At 42.0% G+C, this 16629-nt stretch overlaps 1 protein-coding gene across 1 annotated transcript; it reads left to right on the top strand.

Moving 5' to 3' along the window:
* The first annotated feature begins 7 nt into the window (after positions 1 to 7).
* NDUFB5 (NADH:ubiquinone oxidoreductase subunit B5) lies at positions 8 to 14048 on the top strand. Its single transcript, XM_075004702.1, has 6 exons — positions 8 to 166; positions 7611 to 7696; positions 9054 to 9120; positions 9990 to 10051; positions 12148 to 12254; positions 13825 to 14048. Exons 1-6 carry the CDS (start codon positions 40 to 42, stop codon positions 13943 to 13945), a joined length of 570 nt encoding a protein of 189 aa, XP_074860803.1. The 5' UTR covers positions 8 to 39; the 3' UTR covers positions 13946 to 14048.
* Positions 14049 to 16629: the final 2581 nt, after the last annotated feature.

Here is a 16629-nt window from a genome sequence, read left to right on the forward strand (position 1 = left end):
GTAAATAGCCAGCGGCCCCGCCCCCTGCCAGTATCAGACATGGTTGCCATGAGTCTGCTGCTCCGGGCAGCGGCCTCTTTGGGGACTCGCAAGGTCTTACTGTGTACGGCGGGCGGGGGACGCGTCTCCTTGCTGGGCAGGAATGTCCCATCTTCCGGCATCATCGGTAGGGAGCCCCCGAGCGGGGAGCTCGGTGTCCTCTCCGGCGGGGTGACCTTGGGGAGCGCGGTGGCGGCTCTGGGGACCGGTGTCTCTGCGGGGAGGGGGTGCTGTGGGAGGGTGGGATCTTCTGAAGAGGCGGGTCGCGCTGGTGGTGGGGGCTCCTTTGGGGAGGGGCGAGGGGGCTTTCCTCAGCAGGGAGCGGGATTCCTCCCTTAGCGGTCAGAGCATCGTTCCACGGGGGCGCGTGTCTTCCACTCTCGTCGTGGGATTGTGACCCCCCTGAGGCCCGTTGCTACCAACCGACAAAGGGTTCCCTGTTCTGTAACAGACGCACGTCTCATAGAACTGGAAGGGACCCGGGCAGGTCATCAAGTCCAGTCCCCCTTGCCCTTAACAGAACCGTTACTCTCAGGCCTGATAAACTCACTGTACCTGATACCTGGCTCAACAGTGGGTAACCTAGCCTAGTGATTAAGCCGCGTGAGTGGTCCTCCTCCATCTCGGTGGGGGGCTGTAAGATGGTTGTAACCAAGGTGGTCCGCTGTGAGAGGGTAGTTTTGCTAACAGCGTTTGTGAGGTGTGTGGTTGGACTCTAGCAGCACTTAGATTTGAAGCAGAGGGAGCACACAGCTCTCACAGTGTTGTGTGGCAATCAGCAGGCCCTCGCTTTACCTGTGTGTCATTTTAGTAATACCATTAGGGAAAAAAAAAACCTATGTGGATAAAAAACAGCTGAATCTGGTAACTCTGCATGTGGGTAATGGTAAACAAAGTGTCTTGTGGCTCGCACATGGAACCCTGATGGACCACATGTGGCCCTTGGGCCTCAGGTTGCCCACCACTGCTTTAAATGAAAATCAGATTCATTATTATTACCATTGTGAAATATATGTACAAAGCAAGGTTCTCGGAGTTTTCTCAAAAGTGGGGGAAGGGAGGCACAGAGCTACAGCCAGGCCTTGATAAGAGCTTCATGAGGAGCTGTGGCAGACCCTCAATTTGCTTATGGTGTGGGTGGTGCACTGAGAGTGGCTACTGACCCATATTTGGGTTGTCCAGTTACGCAAAACTGAATCTCCTTGCCTCGTGTTCTACCTCAAGGTGCCACTCCTTTTCTGAGGGCCTACCCTGCTCATTCCTTCCTGGCTCCTTCTCTCATTCACTCCACTCACAGTCATTTTCATGGTTGTGGGACAAGGAGTTGGGACGTGGGAGGGGATGAGGGCTTGGGCTGTGGATATGGTCTCTGGGGTGGAACCAGAAACGAGATATTTGGAGTACAAAAGGGGGCTTCAGACTAGGGCCAAGGGGTTCTGAGCATGGAAGGGAGCTCAGGATGAACAGTGGATTCAGGTGTGGGGTGCAGGTTCTGGGAGGGTGTGGGAGCTGGTTCTGACCTGAGCAAGGAGTTGAGGTGCATGAGGGAGTTTGGAGAGTGGACTCCAGGCAGTACTAACTTCAAGTGGGTCCCAGAAACAGCCAGCATGTCCCTCAGGCCACTAGGTGGACCGAGGTCCAGGGGCTCTGTGCTCTGTCTGTATCCACAGGCACTGCCTCTGCAGCTTCCCTTGGGCCTGGTTCCCATATAATGGTAGCTACAAAGGCAGCACTCAGGGTGGAGGAAATGTGCAGGGCAGATGTCAGCGTTTCCAGGAGCCTCATGAACTCAGGGCAAGCAACGAGCCTGCTTTAGTCCTGCTGTGCTGCTGACTGGACTTTTAGTGGCACGAGCCCTTGCTTTACCTATGTGTCATTTTAGTAACACCATTAGATATTTTTATCGGGCATTCTGGTTGCAGATCACGTGCCAGACAACTCTACCTGTGTTCCTTGCCCCAGTTGCCCTACCCACGTGGCTTTTACCAAGGCATTTCTCCTTGCCCTCTCTGGACCTGGGCCAGAGAGAGCCATACAGACAGCTGTGGTGAACCTGTATGGAATGACGGACCCTCCATCTCTACCTGCCCTGGGCAGGGTGTAGAGGCTGGGGGGTGGTAACAGAGGCTGAGTCACGCTGTCAGCCCCCAGCATCATGGGCAGTTGGAGGGTCCACACAGTTCCCACAAATGCCCAAGTTCCCTGGCTGGGTTTGGCATTTGCCTGGTTGGGGTGTGTGGGAAGGCTATGACTCCTCTGACACCAATGGTACAAACCCTTACATAAAAAGTTACATATGTGTAATGAAAATAGTTTAAGCTCTGTGTCCAAGGCATTGCTGACAAACAAGTTTTGGGTCAGAAGGAGGATCTTTATTCGCATGTGTCTCAGTTGGCCATGCAGATGAAGCATTAGAAAGCAATATAATGAAAGCTCTATTTACATAGGAGTCAATAGGAAAGGTTCATGTAGGGGTGGAGGGAAAAAAACCTGATTTGCCATAAGGCTTATCCTGGCCACGTGCAAGACACATGCTCCTAGGGGAATTCTGCACCAAAAATTAAAAATTCTGTAACAAAAATTAAAAGTTCTGTGTGCAGTATTTTAAAATTCTGCAAAATTCTGCTTATTTTGTCAAAATAACAATATAATCGCTCTAGTTTCAATTATTTTTGGTCATTTATTTCAAAATAACTGTCGGCAAATATGTCCGTAAAAATACAGATATCGAAAACATTTCCTGGATCTTTTTTTGTTAGATTCCTTAGTATGCCTTTTAATACAGAAATCTGAGTAATAATTCATTTAAACTACAGTGCAGAACTGTATTTCCGGCTCCCAGAGAAGCAATACATAGGCTTGCGGGAGTCAGGGGTAACAAATGAATTGTGGGAGAGGGAAATAATTGTTAGGAAAGAGCTGGGATGGGAACTTGGAGGGTTGCTGGGTATGGGGGAGCATGAAGTGGGTATTTTGAGGGGGCAGGAGGACATGGTTCGGGGAGCTTTTGCCAGGCAGACCCTGGCGGACCACTAATCTCTCCCATTCAGTCAGGCACATCTGCCCCTGTCCCCATATGACCATGCAACCCCTTTCCCTGAGTGTCACCCTCACCCAGGCACCTGCACCCTCTGCTCCTGTCTTACCACTCAGACACCACTACCCCCATGTGGCCTTGCACCAGTGCCCCATATCCCCATGTGTCTCTGTGTCCCCCCTCAGCTACCCCCATGCATATGTAGCCCTGTCTCTTCTTCTCCCCATCACTATGTGCTTCTTCACTTCCACACCCATTCAGCCTCTACCCCAGACTTTCCTCCCTCTTATGAGCTCCCTGCATGATCCCCCTCTACTCTGGCTCCCCAGCAGCTCTATAATATCTCTCTTCCCATAGCTCCTGCCAGGCGCTGTGAAGAAGGCAGGTTCTTTCTCTTATTTCAACTAGACAGGGACATGCTGTGCTATTGGCATAGCACCCTCTGGTGAGCAAAAAGCAGAACTGCAGCAACTTTCTGGCTCTGGTCTGAAGAAGTGGGTCTGTCCCACGAAAGCTCACCTAATAAACTATTTTGCTAGTCTTTAAAGTGCTACTTGACTGCTTTTTGTTTTGATAGTATATAGACTAGGACAGCTTCCTCTCTGTTACTTTCTGGCAAAAGCTTTTTTTCTGACAAAAAAAAATTTAAAATGTGCACTGCTGGGATGGTTCCAAATTGTTGTGACTGTACTAACATGTGCCTCATTAATTTTGTACATAGTGATGCAGAATTCCCTTAGGACTAAGTGAACTTTGGGGCTATGAGATGAAGACAAAAAAAAACGCTGCTTGATACTTTACCGAGGAAGCAAATGTACAGTGCTTTTGGCATGTGTGAAAGAGGGATCCCAGTCATGTCAGTTGGAGGTGCTGAAAAAAGACTTTGGCTAAGTATAGACTGCTTTATACAAAGGGGTAGCCTGTCAGATTGTGTAATATCTAAAAAGTGTGCTATGACTTTTATATGTAATAATTTTGTTTCCATTGTCCTTATTTATCTCTTAAGTCTTAGCCTTTGGTAATATACCTCAGTGTGATAATGTTATATTAGACCTGACTTTAAGCTGAATCAGAGCAACTTGTGTGTACGTTGCCCCTTTAGGGGTAGTGAACGTGGTATTTCTGTGAATTTTCAGTGATTAAGGGCTGGACACTACAGGGGAATGATTTAAGGTAGACTGGGCTGCACCTATTTTTAACCTGAAATGCACGGTAAGGGCTGGCATAAGCCCGGAGGAGTGATGTTGGGTGGTTGAAGGGCTGGCAGTGTCAGAGATACCCCCTGCCTCTGTGAGGAGAAAATAAGGCAACACAATCCTGAGAGAGGGTCACAGAGACCTTGGGCAAAATATTCATTTTCCATTTTCCTTTGTGAAATGGAGATAATGTGCGCATATGTGACAGAGTGGTCTTTGAGATCTCTAGAGGGGATCTGCAAGCTGTTAAACTTTTTCTTAAAGCAGTTGGTTGCTAAAGATGTTTACTTGAAAATGGAGAATTTTCTCATTACCTTGATCTTGTAACGCATGTTGTACGAGACGACCCATACTGAACATGTTGGCATTCTCTGCTGGTGCAGAGTTCTCCCAGTGCTAAGCTTGTTACAAAGTGGAAACTTAAATGTTCAACAGGCCCCCACACTTAATGTGTAATACAGCCAGATATAAACTTCCTTTTCAGTATCTCAGGCTTGGTCTACAGTAGGAGATTAGGTCAAATTTGAAAGGAATCAGTCCACAATACAGGATTCATTCCATTCACTTACGGGCTTCTAAGGTTGACTTGTACTTCTGCTTTTCATGAGGAGTAATGCCAAATTCGACCTTGCATAGTTGACGTTGGCATAGTGCAGATGGAGCACTGTGAAATTCTACATTCTTGGTCTCCTGGATGTGTCCCACAGTGCTCCATAAGAACATAAGAATGGCCATACTGGGTCAGACCAAAGGTCCATCCAGCCCAGTATCCCATCTGCCGACAGTGGCCAATGCCAGGTGCCCCAGAGAAGGAGAACAGAAGACAATGATCAAGTGATTTATCTCCTGCCATCCATCTCCTGCCCTTGTACTGAAGGCTAGGGCACCATACTATACCCCTGGCTAATAGCCATTTATGGACCTAACCTGCAAAAATTTATCAAGCTCTTTTTTAAACCCTAATAGAGTCCTGGCCTTCACAGCCTCCTCTGGCAAGGAGTTCCACAGGTTGACTGTGCGCTGTGTGAAGAAAAATTTCCTTTTATTAGTTTTGAACCTACTACCCATCAATTTCATTTGGTGTCCCCTAGTTCTTGTCTTATGGGAAAAGGTAAATAATTTTTCTATCTTCACATTCTCCACACCATTCATGATTTTATATACCTCTATCATATCGCCCCTCAATCGCCTCTTTTCCAAACTGAAAAGTCCCAGTCTCTCTAGCCTCTCCCCATATGGGACCCGTTCCAAACCCCTAACCATCTTAGTCGCCTTTTTCTGAACCTCCAACGTGGCCATTGCTTTCAGCTCCACTGCTCTTCAGGTGTGCAGGAAACAGCGTGGGAAAATTTAAATGTCATTTCCTGTTAGGCCAGTGTCGTAAGCAGAAAAAGCAATGAATTCCAAGGGTCGCAGATAAATTCCAGTATGGAGCATGCAAGAGATTGAGGACCTCATTGCTATGTGGGGGAATGAATCTGTGCTAGTAAAACTACGTAGCCGGAAACGACATGCAGACATATACTCCAAGATCTCACAGGGCCTAGAGGAAAAAGGTACACCAGGAACACCCAGCGGTACTGTGTGAAAATAAAGGAGCTCAAGCTTGCGTAAGATAAAACAAAGGAAGCACATGGACATTCTGTGTCATCGCTGCAAACTTGCCACTTCTATGAGCAGCTGCATGGGATTCTAGGGAGTGACCTAAGTTTGGGGCTAGTGTAGACACGGCCAGTGTGAAGTATTCATAATACCTGATTTTCTTGTCTGGGAAGAAAGTTCCATTCTACAGTTTTCTGAACAGTCCAAAGTTCCTAAAGAGGCACACATCATGCACCTTTCCTGACAATCCCACATTGATGTCCATGAAATGGCCCTTGTGATCTACCAATGCCTGCAATACCATGAAAAAGTACCCCGTGTGGTTTATGTACTCTGTGGCAAGGTGGTCTGGTGCCATGATAGGGATGTTCCCCCACTGCAGTTAGGGAGCCCCGTTACAGCAAAACAGTCCACTATGTGTTGGACATTTCCCAGAGTCACTGTCTTTTGAACAGAAGGGTATTGATGCCTTTGCTACCTGGATGACATCAGTCCCCACTCTAGATTTGCCAACTCCTAGCTGATTGCCCACTGACCAGTAGCAGTCTGGCATTGCAAGCTTCCACAGAGCTATTGCTGCATACTTCTGAACTGTCAGAGCAGGTCTCATTTTGGTATTGCAGCGCTTCAGGTTGGAGGAAAGCACAGAGTTCTGTGAAAGTGGCCTTATACATGCAGAAGTTTTCTAATCACTGGTGATCATCTCATACTTGCAGAACTCTGTGGTCCCACCAGCCTGCTGCTCCTCTCCAGTTTCTCCCTTTTACATATGTCTGTGTCCTCTTTGGAGTCTCTATTGCGCTCATGGCTGTTTAGGCTCTGCACGTACCTCAGCAAAATGTGTGAGGTGCTCACAATACTTGCCACAATTGTTTTAAGTTTAGGGGTTCCATACTAGCTTTGTAATAGCATGGGTATGAGTATGAAAAAAGGTTGTGAACTCACTTTCTGTTGTTGTTTCCCAAGGGGCGGGGGGGGCAGGGAGGGGAGACGAGTGTCCTGTGGGATGCTGATGCCAAACAGCCGGAATGAGACGGGGCGCATTTTTGTCCCATCACACACTGGGACAGAAAACCACAGTGGAATGCAGCAGCAGAAGCTGTGAGACAAGTACCCACAGTGTATTGCTGACGAAGTTGAACCTGGCAACAGTAATGGGGATGCACTCTGTCAACATTGTGTACCAATGTGGACGTGTACCTTCAACGTCACAAAATTGATGCTAGAAACTAAGCTTTAACAAATTTGACCAAATTTTGTAGTGTAGATATACCCTCGGTCATTGTTTCTAATTGAGGATTTCATTTCTGTTCATGATCTTGTGAGACTGAGATAGTTTATAGTCATATACACAAATGTCCATGTAGGAGCTAGTGTCACCTCCACTCGTGTTCCACTGTAGGCTTAGGGTCAAAATTTTGGCCACCCCTAGTCAAAATTCAGTAGCTTGCTAGTGTGTGAACTTACTTAACAGTAGAAATTGTATACAGAAGACTCTTAGGCAAATGAAATTTTCTTCAGTTCATCTCTTTTTTTCCTGCAAATCTTACTCCATAGAGAGAGTTTTATTTCAGATACTTCCACTCCTGTAGCATACAATTGGGGTTGCCCATCCCAGTTACCTACCTATTCATTAATGTTTTAGTTGTTTTTATTGTCTGCCCTGCAGAACTTCTCCTGTACATAATCATTAAAGTTGGAAAAGAACGTAGTAATAGCCTGGTTTAATTTCGCAGCTCCAGTTCGACATGGAAGCCATGGGAAGAGACTGTTGCCAATCAAATCAACACAGTTCTATGATAAACGATTTCTGAGCTTACTGGTGAGTTATTTTTTGTTGATTTCACTCAATGTAATTTCAATAATTTGTAAATGATGGTCTGTGTTTTTAAGGCACAGTATGTATACATAGTATGTAAAATATGTTATAAAACTTCTACCAGTCCAGAGTACTACACCAGCGTAAATGTACCTTGCTTACATCTTGCTGACCCACACCAGAGGTATAGGCTCTGATGCAAAGCCGTTCAAGTCACTGAAAAGCTGGATTTCAGATCAAATCCAATATGAGGGGGGGAAATAGTCAGCCAGGTGGGACTCCTTGGATTAGGCCAGGAGTCTATATCAGCTAACTTGCATCCTATGGTCATTGATCATTCTTGTATCTTTTAAACAGTTTATGTATTCAAATATTAAATCTCACTTGCGGTAAATTTTTTTTTTTTTTTGTATTGTGTTTTGGTTCAAATTCAGTCCAAGAGTTTAGGCATGTAGTTTAATGCTGCGGTGTCCAATACAGTCACCACACGCGATGAACGTGATACCACAATGCAGAAATTTGGCTCTGGAGCCACATGTGGCTCTTGGAGCCTTTAAATGAAGCAGCTGAAGCTCCTTTTAGAGCCACGCACCAGTGTCACCTGTCCATGCACATGCCCCCCCGGCCCCAGTGGGAGAAGCATGTGGTGGCTCCAGCCCCCGCAGCTCTGACACTCCTTCAGCCCTGGCAGCTCCAGCCACTGTGGTGGCTCCAGTGCTCCCAGCCACTCCAGCAGCCCCAACTGTTCTGGTGGCTCCTTTGGCCCTAGAGGCTCCAGCATTGGCTCCGGTTCCTGTGGTGTGTCAGCAGCATTTATTTGGGGCTGCAGGGGGGCACCTGGTGGCAAATATAGAAAGACACTAACCACAAGTGTGGAGATCTTTCAGTTCCCATTGAACGCCACTGTTTTAGTGCTTCATGACAGCTAAGCAGCTCCAGGTTGTAATATTTGCATAGTGACAGTGTTGCCTAGTATTTAGAACAAGACACTGGTATGGAGGAGTTCTATGTTGCATCACTAACTCCAAAATGGACTCAACTGTAAAACATTAGGGTGCTTTTTTCTATGCCTTAGTTTGCTATGTTCTAAAAATGGGATTAATACATGTATCATTTATGTTATCAGGCATGGTTAGTGATTTCTGCAATGCATTGAGATCCTTAACTGTTAGTACAGTGTATTCTAGTTGCAATAATATACCATATTTTGCTGTATGTATAGAAGAAATATTGTGGAAGTTATGATTTTGATGTTCTTGTATAGGAGAGATAATAGAAAGAGTAATTGAGATTTGTAGAAGTAGTATATTTTTTTTCTGTCAGACTGATCTGGTGTATATTTTTTCTTTCTCATATGCAGAGATGGTATATATTAATTCCTGGGATACCAATAGCAATATTTATAACATATGTCAACATCTTCATTGGTAAGCATTTCTGTGATGTTTAGCTAAACTACATGTTGAACATTGTTGAAGCTGGATAAATGAAATGAAGTAGGCCTGATAGTAAATTTAATGTCTTCCAAGGATTGCTTGAAGATTTTGATATGTAAAATTGTCTTTGTAACCATGGGTCATATTGGGTGAAAATGTATTGAAGAGGAGAATCCCGTAGCTACCTAAAACAAGCAGAGAAGGAAGAGATTTTGTAAAATGTTGGGAAGCTTTGGAGACTTGATCAGTAGTTACATGTGTCTATTTTGATGTTCTTGTGCTAATCATATTTGCAGGAGTTAGGTTTATGTTAGTGCGCACAAGAGTTGCCCACACAATAAAGAGTGTAATGTTTTCGGTGTGCATTTAAAGGTATGTCTTGTACATATTCCAGGGTACATATACAGAACATATGTTTAATAGGATATTGCCTATTTAAAATCAAAACTCTTCCTGACTCTTTTAAACCTACTAATGTCATTAATCTTAGATTGTATTAATTGAAAGAACAAAGAAAAATTATTTCATTAGTGTTTTCCAGTTTATTTTGTGATGGCATATTGGATATAGTCAGTTTCACTCTTTCATCTCTGTACTCAGCCATTTCTCTTTTTCATTATGTGGGTTAAAAGACAGGTGTGAGTAACTACAGCAGAATTAGCAGGAGGATTCTGAAGCAGGTGTAACATCTTAAACTACTTTCAGTTCTTTTTTTTTTTGAAGTGAGTAGAATCCAATTGATGGTGTGTCAAAATATTTTTGTGGTTTGACATGCTCTTTAGTTGGTCCTTATTTATATAAGGAAAGTGGGTTTCTAAAATGTCATTTATATTAAACATCTTTTAATTTTCTCTTGGTAGGTGAAGCTGAACTTGCAGAGATTCCGGAAGGTTACATTCCAGAACACTGGGAATACTACAAAGTGAGTACAAAATTATGAATAGGGTATGGCATTTCCAGTTACACTCCTCACATATATCACTCCTGTGAGGAAAATATTTTGGATGTATTAATGAGAATAGAGGCTACTTTATGTGATTGGGTCTTCATGCAAACATACATTTTTCAAGTTTAAAAAAGCACACATCTTATTTTATTCGATCTATTTGATAAGCTAACAGTATTAAAGCTTGAACCTCTCTCGTTTGGCTCTTTCTCGTTGGACAACATATGTAATCTGGCATGATTTTAGTTAGCTGGACAGCCATTTATCAGCGGCACAGCCAAGTTTCCCGTGGTCCCATAAAGTTTTACAGCCACCAGTCCTGGCTCTCAGTGTTCTGTGCTGCTATTTAGCTGTAATTTGCCCTTGAACATCTTCTAAGAGCCCAGTAAGCAGTGGAAGTGTTAGTAATGCTGCTAGACAATATTGATCTCCTATGGTCCAGCAAATTCTCTAGTTCAGCACCCTCGGGACCTGGTTGGTGCCAAATGAGAGAGGTTCAACCTATAGATGCTACTGATCTGTTATGTACATAGCTGGGTAAATAAAATGCTGTACATGAAATTATGAGCATAAAATCTGTACATAGCAAAACACTCTAAGTCAAGATCTAAATCTCTTTTCTGATCAAAAGTCCATCAGTTTTTGTTTTTTTTAGAACACTCCCCTGAGTTTCAGGTCTTGAGATACTAGACTTTTAAAAGACACTATTGATCCTATCTGAACAGCTTTGAGTAGTAGGCAATTAATACTTTTATGGTAGGGCTGACAATCACAATTAATGCTTATGATTAACTGAAAACAAAACGAAGATGTTAGTTTCAGCTGCGCAGCACCTGACAGTCTCCAGTCAGGAAAAATAACCCAGTATGTCTAGGGAGAGTGGGAAGAGGAGAGGAAATGGCTCCTTTCCAAGCTGGCAGGTGTAGTAGGGATCTTCACCCAGCTGACCCCTTGCTTCATAAATTGACCCCTTCCCTTTCCTACACTAAGCTCTAGAGCCACTAACTGGCCGTTTGCTTCAGAAACCAACCTCCCCATGCAGCACATGCCCCATTGTTCCCAGGCAGCTAAAAGGAGTCCACCTAGCTCAGTAAAAGATGATGAGCTGGTAAGACCAGTACCAGAAACCTCCCTTGCAGAAGGAGCAGCAGCAAGGTATCTCCCTAACTCTCCTCTTGCACAAGTCATTGCTTGTTTCCTCCACCTCCACTACACCTATCATTATCCCCTATCCTCCCAGCTGTGCTGCTGCACAAGTCATTGCTGGCTCTTCCCATTCACTCATCCTCCTCCAGCACTGAATGAACCCCTCTTCAGATGGAGTGAGCCTGGCAAGATCAAATTACAGTCCTGGTGGTTCATAAGATATTACTTTACAAATGTCACTGTTTTGGTTTTTTTTGTTTTTTCCTATGGCGGGGCTGGGGGGGTGTTCTTGTATGTATTTGTTTTTAACTGCCTGATGATTATAAGTAACACTACACAGTCTTCTCTCGGCCTAGTTCAAATTATACTGGGGCTGCAAGGTTAGATAAAAGCTTCCATGTGCAAGCAGCTCTTAGTATAAAGACCACTGAATCTTTACATTAAAGGTTTGGAGTTCATTTTACAGAGATTAGGGTAGCAGTTTTTGATTAACTATTTCAGCAATTGCTTTACTTTGTTATTAAAATGTAAAATGCAGATCTTCCCTCATTTTACTGTCCCTTTTTTTTTTTATTCCATAACAAACTATTCTATGGTGTGTTATTTTGGATAATGCCACAAATAGCAAATTGGTAACTTTTTTTATAGGCCCTGATCCTGCAAACATTAACTCGTTTGTTAAACTTTATAACTGGGAGTAATCCATCTTAAATTAATGGTAGTGATGATAGTAAAGATAGCCATGTAACTGTTTGCAGGAGTTGGGGTATGCAGTCTGACATAATTTTAAATTGCATGGTATCGTGACAAATAGTACTAGAAAGAATATTTAAAAGTGTGATCAGATTTTCCCATCATTATTTGTGTGTGTTTTCATGTAAAAATTATATGAATAATCTATATTTCTATTTTCGTGTCTCTTCCAGCATCCTATAACTAGGTGGATTGTTCGTTATTTATTTGACTCTCCTGAAAAAGACTATGAAAAAATGTTGGCTTTACTTGATCATGAAGCTACAAAACGTGATCTAAGGTAAAGATAGAATGTATTTACTGAAGCTTTTAAAAGCTAGTACGTACTTTGCTTAATCATTTCAGTTATGATGGGTTTTTTTCTCTCAAAAAGAACCATCTGATCAGGGCTTGGAAAATCTTCTGGTCTCTTTTGAGTGAGAAGCTTGTGCTGGCAAATATTGTTTCTAAACTATCAGTTTTTGGAGAATTTAATTTTACTTTTAAAAAAAAAGTTGCTATAATAACTTTTCAAACACAATCCAAGTGTAAACCAATGGAATTTTACCTTCCTGAATCAGGAGACTGACAACTCCTGTGTCTCTGCTAATGCTGCTAAATTTGGTATGGTTTCTCATCAGTGTAGAGACCCATGGGTACCAGTGACATTGTCCAGTATCATGTTACCGTCATGTTGCTGGTGAACAGAGAACTAACAGAGGAGGTAATAAACTTCTTGGAATATTGCCACTAGACCGTCATGGTAGAACTCCTTCCACCTTCATATTTCTTTGTTCATAGAATACTGGACCTCAAGAGGTCATCAAGTCCAGTTCACTGCCCTCATGGAAGGACCAACCACTATCTTTATTATCCCTGTTAGATATTTCTCTAACCTGTTCTTAAGTATCTCCAGTGATGGATATTCTACAACCACCTTACGCAACCTATTTCAGTAATTAACCACCTTGACAGGGAATTTTTCCTAATGGCTAGTCTAAACCTTTCTTCTCATTGCTTCTTGTCCTACTTTCAGAGACTACAGAGAATAATTTTTCTTCTTCCTCCTTGTAACATCCTTTTAGATACTTGAAAGCTGCTGTCATGCCTCTTCTCAGCCTTCTGTTTTCCAAACTAATCAAACCCATTTCTCTTAATTTTCTCTCATAGGTCATATTTTCTAGACCTTTAACCATTTAGTTGCTCTTCTCTGGACCCTTTCTAATTTTGCCACATCTTTCTGAAAATGTGGGACCCACAACTGGACACAGTACTTCAGCTACTTCAGCTGATGCCTAATCAGTGCAGAGCAGAGTAGAAGAATTACTTCTTGTTCTTGCCCACAGCACTCTTGTTAATGCATCCTGGAATCATGTTTGCTTTTTTTTTTAAAGAACAGTTTCACACTGATTCATAATCAGCTTGTGGTCCACTATGACCTCTGGATCCTTTTCTGCAATATTACTTCCTTGGGATTCCTTTCCCATTTCGTATGTGTAAATATTTTTTGTATTGTTGTTTCTGACCAGAAGATATCTGGTAAAGTTTTCAATTCATGATTATGAAAGTGACTATGGTCTATGTTTAGAAATCTCATCTTTATTTTTTTACAGTTATTTTATTATTCTTCAGCTAATTTACTAAAGAAACAATTTGCTATATTTTCTTGAAATATTTAATACCATGTATAATTCTTCATATTTGTAGTATTCTCTTTATTTAAGTAAAGTTCATATGGTCATTGTAGACTCTATAGGACCAAATGTAATGCTGATACAAGAGGGTATGACTCCTTTGATATCATTTGTAAGTGTGGCCCATGGAAGATAAATTACATTCTGAATTTGATTTTCATTTTCCATTTCTTGTAGGTTGAAAGAGGTGGAGGCACGTCGACTAATGCGAGAGAGAGGAGATGGACCCTGGTATTATTATGAAACCCCTGACAAAAATCTTATTGATTATTCTGCCAAATCAACCCCTGACAAATAAGCAGTTAATCCACGGTTTCAAAAGGGCACCCACAAATAATGAGTGAATAATGTAATGTGTTTGCTGTTGTTAGTTGATGACTTAAATAAAAGTTTCTATTTCAGTAGTTTTCAGTGTTGATTCTAGGAAGATATAAATAGATTTGTTACTAATCATGTACAGCTGTTAAATATGTACTGATGGAGGTACAGTATCTCATGTCAGTTGCTAATAGTTTATCTGTTTCCAGAGGGTGTCAGTAAGTGACACTAGTTTTGTAACCTGTTTCCCTACGAGCTCACTGCACACATGTGATCAAACAGCCAGACTGACCTGAGCTAGACTGGAGCAAGCATCTGAGAGGTGAAAGACTATGTTCCATTACTAAACTGTATAATTTGTCTCTTTATATATTCCCACACCTAACTTTAAGTGAACTGTATGAAAAAATAAACCATAACTTTATTTTTATTGATAGTAACAAATGAAATATGTCAAAGAAGTTTTGAATAACTGAAGTATTTCATAGAATGTAAATTAAGTGATTTTTTTAAAATTAAATCTTCAGTTCTTTGAAACATCTCAAATCTAAAAGACCCATTTTTCTCTCTCTATGGACAACTTCACTATGTTCCTTGCCAGCCAGATTAACAGCCTTGTAATAATAGTGTTCACTCTCTTCCCATATCCAAACTCTGGCCGTAAGATTTCACTGTTTCCTCGAAATTTTCTCTAAAATCCATGCCTTTTTCTACATCCTTGCAAATAACCTTCCTTCCTCACTTCTTTGGCTATGTTACTGTTCTCTGTGCATCTCCTTATTTAGCCTTTTGCCTTCCTTCTGAGTTTCAAAGTTCCCACTCTCATCTTTGTCTGTGCATAACCCAATGACAGTATGTTCTTTTCCTCCAATCGCCAACCTTTTCCACATCACTTGTGGTCTGTCTAAATGCCCCTTGTTTCTCTTCCTTCCACTTATCTCAAGCCCTCTGAGTTTGGCTCTCCACCCCTTGTAAAGCCAATTCCTCTGGAAGATGCTCCTTCCATAACGTTTTCCAACAGTGCCGAGTGGCTATTATTTCTTTAAACAAGGATTCAAAAAAATCTGAAATCTGTTATGTTCTTTACTATAATGCATCTGAACGAGGCTGTAAGCTCTGTTGGGACAAGAAGAGTTTTTATCCATACAGGGATGCACTGTCAGTGCTCAATAAATGCATTCATATTTAAGAAACTCCTACTACAGAATGATACTTTAGTTTTAGATAACTCTGTGTAACACAAAACTAATACTTACCTTCAAAGTGATTTTAAACCCAACTAATTCTCCCAGTAATTCTGGGTAGTTACATATTAGCCATGTTTTATAGATGGTGTAGAAGTCAGGTAGAAATTTGGTGAAATTTGCCCAAACCCCCAGAATTTACAGTACTGGCAGAGTACATTTTATTTCTATAATTTATGAGATACTCTTTTACCCTGTGAGACATGAGGTAACCCAGTCTTTCCACCTCCACCTGTCTAGTCCCACATGTCTTGGTCCATTTTAATATTTTTCTATGACAGCAGTATTTTTCCTCATGTCATCTGTTGTTCACTTTTCTGTCTTCCATCAGATAGTATCCAGTCAAGAATTTGACTAGGAGCACAGTTTTCTTGACATGCAAACATGTCCAAAGCACTTCAGCCTTCTTTCATGTATCATCTCTACAGTCTGTTGGCAAATCTTTTGTGACAGATCAGTGTTTTTACTTTATCACATCAACAGACACTCTCTACCTCTCTCTTTGTAAGCATCTCTGATGGAATGCCTTATGTTTCCCCTCATATTTTCTAGCATTCATGAAGCTTCAGAGGCATATAGGAATGTTAGTGTCATAATGACATTCTGTATATTTTTCTTGGTTTGTGTGTGAATCTCATATTTGCAAGATATTCACGAGTTTCAGGCTCCATTTACCTTCCCAATTCTTGCTTCCATCTTGTGGAGTTGGCCACGGGTACTGATTGTACTTGAGAGATCAATAAACTTGGTTATAACGCTGTATTCCTCGTTACAGACCACATATGTACTCCCATTTCTGTCTCCTCTTTCAGCAATCCTCACTTTCAAAACTCAAAGGAGAAGGCTTTCAAAAGTATCTAGAGGATTTAAAAATACATGTCCCAGGGCTCGTGTTCCTATGCCATGTGTGCGTTGAAAATCTCCCCAAAAATTTGTAGATGGTGGTAGGATTCTGCTCCTATCATGAAACTGTTTGTTTTTTTTTAACTTGCATGGGAGGGACCTGAGTGGACAAATATTAAGAATTTTATTTGCTCCACAACTGATACATATTTCAACATTTATTAATGGAAAAAAGTTAAATATTACTTTCTCAAAGGGGAGAAGCTTTCTATTTCTATCAAACACTTGGAAGGTAAAAGAGAAAAGTACACAATTGGTTAATGGAAGCTTTCTAAAAAGATGTCTGAAGAGCAAGAAACCAGATAGAAGGAACTGATTGTCTTCAACTGTCTGTGCAGCTATACGAGGGTATAAATTTAAAAATTAAATTGAAACGTCTGTAGAGGACCAATGGTTTAACAACATGTAAGAATGACTATCTTGCATCAGACCTGAGGCCAATGTATACCAATATCTCAACTTTCAACAAAGGCTGGTGCTGGATACTTTATGGGAAGAAACAGAACAGGACAACTTA

This window comes from Carettochelys insculpta, chromosome 10 (assembly GCF_033958435.1).
Source record: "Carettochelys insculpta isolate YL-2023 chromosome 10, ASM3395843v1, whole genome shotgun sequence".
Classification (NCBI taxonomy): Eukaryota; Metazoa; Chordata; order Testudines; family Carettochelyidae; genus Carettochelys; species Carettochelys insculpta.

Bases quoted from the DNA above. Each gene is read 5' to 3' on its own strand.
- NDUFB5 (XM_075004702.1), top strand. From the start codon at position 40: ATGGTTGCCATGAGTCTGCTGCTCCGGGCAGCGGCCTCTTTGGGGACT. The intron at 167-7,610 runs GTAGGGAGCCCC...TTAATTTCGCAG, and splicing joins CCCATCTTCCGGCATCATCG to CTCCAGTTCGACATGGAAGC. The intron at 12,255-13,824 runs GTAAAGATAGAA...CATTTCTTGTAG, and splicing joins GCTACAAAACGTGATCTAAG to GTTGAAAGAGGTGGAGGCAC.